This window comes from Acyrthosiphon pisum, chromosome A1, assembly GCF_005508785.2.
Source record: "Acyrthosiphon pisum isolate AL4f chromosome A1, pea_aphid_22Mar2018_4r6ur, whole genome shotgun sequence".
NCBI lineage: Eukaryota > Metazoa > Arthropoda > Insecta > Hemiptera > Aphididae > Acyrthosiphon > Acyrthosiphon pisum.
In genome coordinates, this window is record NC_042494.1 from 43356433 (window position 1) to 43363039 (window position 6607).

At 26.2% G+C, this 6607-nt stretch overlaps 1 protein-coding gene and 1 long non-coding RNA gene across 2 annotated transcripts in view; one reads left to right on the forward strand and one right to left on the reverse strand.

Moving 5' to 3' along the window:
* Positions 1-5483, reverse strand: part of LOC100160195 (guanine nucleotide exchange factor DBS) — a 13621-nt gene extending 8138 nt beyond the window's left edge. The window contains exons 1-6 of the mRNA XM_001950838.5: positions 5350-5483; positions 4797-4880; positions 3806-3920; positions 3655-3745; positions 1779-2009; positions 1398-1672 (exon numbers count right to left, since the gene is read on the reverse strand). Coding sequence (XP_001950873.2) covers positions 1398-1672; positions 1779-2009; positions 3655-3745; positions 3806-3920; positions 4797-4875 — 791 coding nt within the window. The 5' untranslated portion in view covers positions 4876-4880; positions 5350-5483. The remainder of the gene's footprint in view (positions 1-1397; positions 1673-1778; positions 2010-3654; positions 3746-3805; positions 3921-4796; positions 4881-5349) is intronic.
* LOC115033718 lies at positions 2127-5709 on the forward strand. The gene is made up of 2 exons (XR_003839019.1): positions 2127-2542; positions 5368-5709. It is a non-coding gene; the product is annotated as an uncharacterized LOC115033718 (long non-coding RNA).
* Positions 5710-6607: the final 898 nt, after the last annotated feature.

The window sequence follows — 6607 nt, forward strand, 5'->3', positions numbered from 1 at the left end:
ACATTTATACGTAAATTAAATTTCAAAAATAAAATGTTTGGGAGGGTAAATCGTTGTGAGAAGCGAGGAACTTTTACACGTATAAGATAGGCAATTACGATGAGTAGGGCCCAATGACGTCACGTGGCTATTTTACATTTCTTAATATCTATTAAAGTAATCATTTTTTTTATATAGGATTTTCACCAAATCATTTTATATAGCCATAATTACAATAATTTAACATTTCAAAATAATTTAAATATTTTTTTTTTTTGTGTTGTGTGCTCCTTTAATAAATTATTATAATGTATTATAATGTAAAATGCTGATACATCCCAGAAACATTGAAATATTGTAAAAAAAGCCAGCGTAAGATTACAGATAATGTTCAGAACTTAAATTTGATGATATAGATTGATTCACTCTTATATAATATGTCACAGCTAACAACATGCAATTGGTTCTGCTGAACATAAATTTACTATGTTGTGAATATGTCAGAGGGAAAATAAATAGTGTACTGACGAGTAAAGATATTGTATTGTATTAAACATTAATTTAATAAAAAGATTATTGTTGTAAGCAAATTATATAATAGCAAGTTTAATAGTAATTAGTAATTACCTAAACCGTGAAATCATCACTTCTCTAATAATAGAAAAAATGGAAAATAAGAATTTTAAATTTAAAAAAATGTATTAGAGTCAAATATAAAAACATAAACAAAATAAATTATAAGTATGTTATTTTAATTCTGATACAGTATACTATTTTAGTCGGTAAATAATAACTTATAGAAATTCATAGACAAGAGTAATTTCATATACAAATTATATATTTGAAAAGAAATATGAAATATCTTGTTACAGATAGGTGTATTAATATCACCTATTAATGCTTTAAAATATGATTAAAATTCAATCTCAACTGGCATAATATATATAGTCAAATAAAATACTTATCGTATTTGAAACATAGGTTGTACAAAATATATAAGAGTTCAAATATCAACATTTCAGAATGAATATTATAACAGTTTTTAATGAACAATAGTAATTATTTAATATTTATGTACAGAAAACCAAATACAAAAAAAAAATCTCTCAAAACTCTTTAACAGAAGTAAAAAGAAGGTTTTGAGAAAATTTAGTTCTAAACAAAAATAAATAAATAAGAAAATAATTTTCAGGTAGATACTGGAAACAAAGAAAATTCAAGTAAAATAACAAACTGAACAGATAATTCTATATTATGGAGTGTTATCATTAAGACATAAGACATACTAGTTTATTAATTAAACTCAAGTCTCAATACAAGAAACTAACTATTTATTGTGTTAATTGTCTTCAGGAAAAAGTATAATAACCTCTATTTGTAAGATGTAGGGATTAGGGAATGAAATATAATTTAATTACCTTTCCAATGCAGCGACATTAGTAACTGTTGATGGTATTGTACCATGGTAAGTGTCAGTATCTTGTTTGAAATCACTCAACAAAGTTTCCCCTTTTTTAACAGCTTCTGCAAAACATTTTTTCAATCTCCCATATTCAACTGCATGACGACATAATAGATCAGCAGATTGTTCTTTAGTGTCCGGTAAATCAACTGTATCATTTGCTAGACGTTCTGTGAATTCATTTAGCATTGAAGAAACCTCGTTGGTTTCATTTGAAAAATTTTCTAACGCCTTAGAAAAAAAATATTTTTTTACAAAATGTTCAATTATAATTTATAATATTAATAAAATTAACCACACAACAAAATTAAGTTTATTTTTTATATATAAACATTACCATTCTTTGTTGTATCCAGTGCTGATGAAAATACGGCAAAGTGCCACTAAGCTCAACAGTAAGTTCAGTGTTCTCTACATAATCATGTAACTCCTCAATGACACTGCATATAACAACTTTAAATTTAAATTCCTCTTTAAAGAACTTATTGCTCACTTCTGATATAGCTTTCTGTAAAAAACCATTTGGCCGGATGACGTAAACTATGTGTATAAGCCCAGGGAAGAATTCCTGTCAAAATGTTCAACAAACATTATATAATCAATCTTATGGATTTTTTTAAACATTAAAGCAATATTTTAAGTTAATTTTAGACTGACAAATTATATTTTAGATTAAATTCCAATAGTAAGTTTTTACAACCATATATTTGCTTAAATGTTTACTATGTTGAGCCTAAAATAACTAATAAGACAACTATTTATCAGAGATTAGGATACATTTCTATACAATTTGAATGAGTGTAAGAATATAAATAAAATTGTGCACTTTTTAAACTTAGTGGGGAGAATTACTACAATACCGTCCCACTCGGATGCTAAAAATATCAAACTTTACATTCGTTGTTTTTATGAAGTGAATTGGCAAGATCAGTTAGATACTTAATCATACCTATTACTGATCTTATATTTTATTTAACTTTTTAAATTTTTTTACTCATTTTAATTCTTAAATTAATTAAATAGACGCATATTTATTTTTTTTAAATTTTGATTTAATTAAATATTGTGAAAAAAAAAATTGGAGAATAAGTGAAAATACAAGTAATATTTACATTTTAATTATCTTGTGTGATTTAGAATAAGTGTACAATGTACACATATTAACAAATAATTAAATAACTAATAAATAAAACAATTTTTCATATTTTTAGATTGTTATAAATATAATATTTAATGATATTGAAAAATATTAAACTTTGAATAAATATATTACAGACCTACAACATAACACATTTCCATTCACTAATTTCAATAGTGTGCTATTAGTTTTGATATTAGAGTAAATTTACCTCTTATCAAACTTGTAGGTAAGAATATTATCTGTGATTAAGTGTCGGCTTTTATTCAATATTTTTATTTTCAAGCAAAATATGTCTATGTGAAATATTACAAATTAAAAATGTTTATATCTCGCATGAAAATTAATATATTGAAAAATTCTGACTCTTAAGCATAGATATGTTCTTACTTAAAAGTTTGATAATAGTGATATATATAGTATTCACTCTATTATGAAAACTAACAGCACACTAAAGAAACTAGTGAATGAAAATTTGTTGTATCGTAGATGCGTAAGACGGAGACAACAAATGCATGGTTAGTGTGCAAATGACCAGTCATTTAATTTTTATTGTAATTTAAACAGTACATTACTTATAATATTATGCTCAAAGATATGCTATTAGTGCATATTTGTAAATAATTTAGTATTCATTCTCATTTTTATTAATCATTCTATTCTGATGATAATGAAATAGAAGAAGAACTATTTGCATTTAATTTGATTGGGAAGAGTTATAAGTTATAACTCATACTTAAATGTAGATACAAATATAATAGATAATAATATTATTAAAAATGTTAGATAAATACTAAATTAATAATAAATATTTATTTATGGCATATTTAGCAACATAAAAACCATATTATTTTGATAATATTTGAATTTGTAACTTAATGTCAAAATGCACACATAAATTTAAACTAATTTTCCTTATGAAAACAGTAACTTAACTTAGAAATTGATGAATTTTAATTACTTTGATTATTGCACACTATTTTAAACTATGTCATTATAAGTACATAGATGTAACTAATTGACATATTATTTAATATTAGAAATATTAAATACAGTAAAATAACTTGTAACTTACTGCTAAACGTAAGAGAACACATCGAACTGAACTCCATTTGTCATTACGTCTATCAATAACAATGACAAAACCTAAATCAGCTTCCTGCAATCTAAAAACAAAAAGATGTATTAGTTAAATCTTAGATATAAAATCAGAAAAAAATACATACGACGGAACTGAAGTAATATAAGATATTAATTTTTCATAGCCTTCGTCAGGTAAATCAACAAAATTTCCACTATCAGGAAATGATATAATAGAATAACCCTCTCTAGTTTTACCACCTAGAATAAAAAAATTTACTATAGTAAATATATTACAATTATTTTTAATATTAGGTAAATAGATCTAATAATATGAATCATTTTAATAAACCATTATGACGTTAGGTCAAGAATAAACTGCATTTAAAATAGTAACTAAACACTTTGAAAGATTGAAAATTAAAAAATAATAATAATAATGAGATAGGTATTGAATACATTAAAAATATAATTAGGTACTTCATTAAATTATTTTTAGGTAGCTTTTAATTAATAAAATTAGCATGAAAAATCAATGATTTGCATGATAACGAATTATCAAATAAACAATTATCTCAATTAAATTAAATATTAACAATATATTCCTGAAGACATTAAAAATACAATATTAAGTTCTGTTATAGTATAAAATTATGAAAAAATGCATTACCCAACACAAATTGAGGTAAGATGAATAATTTTTGATATTTTTAATAATTACATTAACAATTTTTTTTTTTAAACATTTAGAATTAGAATTTTAATTTATTTACTTTCTATATATTTTTGATTTAATTAAAGGTATGTAGTACCTGTAAGTACAGGGGAGAGATTAAGATTAAAACAAAATTTGGTACAAGGCTTTTTTAAAATATCTGTAGTAGATATGGATATCATTTAATTAGGTGGGTTTACCTACCAATACAATAAAAAATTTCATATAATTTCATTTGGTAAATAAAATATTAACATGCACCTACAGATAACCTGATTGACATTACATGTAAAAATAAAAAAATGCTTATTTTGAACCCAAAAATAATACAAGCATCACATGAGATAGTATGTAACTTTGTATGTGTTGTCATAACATACAAATAGTTCAATAATGTTAAGATGTATAATATGTATACTGACCAGAAATCACGATAAACTGTTGAGCCAACAAATCCAAAACATTGTTAATTGAAGGTTTTTGTTCATGCATCGACGACATTCTTCCTGTGAAATGAAATAATTATAAGGGGGTTGCTTTCAAATTTTTATTAGGGTGTTTAATAATTAAATTCAATCTTTAGGATTGCAATAACAAAAGAATACTAGGTATAGGTAATGTGTAATCGGTTTGATAATCGTCAGTGACGTGTAAAATAGGGTCCAAGTGTTGCTCGGGCAACACCTTAAATATGGGTGGGTGGGTATTGATAGATGAAAAAATAGTACATTTTATAGTACTATGAGGGGTAGGTAAGTCATCTAAAATTGTTTGAGAAACACAATTTTTTTATGATACACGCCACGATTGTCAGGCACACCATTATGTTACATTATAATTGATATTCTATGAACCACCGTCAATGGAAAACACGATTTGAATTCCAATTACTCTTTTAGCTACAAGTCATTCGCCGTTCGCATAATTTTCTATTATTATTACTACTATTGACAACGAATATGATCGTTTACTTACATAGAATTACAAAAATAGGTACTGGAGACTTCACAGATTACATGGCCGTCGGAAGAAATCACTAAAACACAAACGTTGTCGGTTGGACTATCGGCGTACCGGAAGTTCTGGGACTCGACGGAAGCGATGCCGAGAAAAATAACACTCATAGAACACGAAACTGCGTTTGGCCACAATTCGGACGGTTTAATCGATCGAAACGAATAACGATTGTCGAATGTCGATCCGTTTGGTTTAATGGTTTCTGATACAGTCGACGAAAAAGACGTATAATATTGTGTGTAGTAATATAATACCAGGTAAACGGTGTATAGTTGATTGTTGATGTAATAATATTATAAAAATTATTATTATTATTAATTCTGTAATCATAATCACACTAAGATTATTCACAACACCCGTCCACTTTCGGACAGTTTTGGTTTTTGTTGTTATTTTTTTACGGTGCGGTGGTCGCCGTATCACAGAACAGTGGGCCGTCCGTACGGGAATATTCCCGCGCACAACTACAATATTATTACTATTATTAAACACATTATACACAATCACAAACGTTTCGCAACGTTGCGTCACTGCGTTGCTATACAGACTGAGGCCCCTGCACCGGTTTCCGCCGCCGGCTTTAATATTTTAATCTTATCGGCTAAAATGTGCTATGTAAATAGAAGAATTTATATACATAATAATAAATATTAATACATATATAAATATATTATGTTATAATTGTATTATTCATAATATCAATTATCTACTTCTAAGAAAATCACAAATTAAATTATAGTAACATCCAGAGGCGCCGATGCGTTATGAAACGCCTTAGACATAATTATTTTTAAACGTCATTTTTTACGTTTTTTAGAAAGTAGACTTAACATAATGATAATCATTTTTTGTTGATAAATAATTTTTACCATGAGAAAAAAACATTTTTTCGAATGTACACTTATGGTGCCCCGGAAAGATAATGAAATATTATTATAATAAAAGATAAAAAGGTGAGCAAGTGCACTTGCATGGATATCGCTCTGCTGTACAGTAGGTTACAAGTGGGTCACTATGTAATAGATCATGGATGGTATTAAATTTGAATTCAATGCTATAATATCATTGTATAAAAAAAACGATTCTGAGCGGAGACGGTATGCCAGTCTAGGTATAAAACATATTATATAGGTACTTAACTATGGTATTAAAAAAAAAAATTAGACCTATAATAGGTACCTATAATAAATTCCAAATTAATCATATCACAATATTC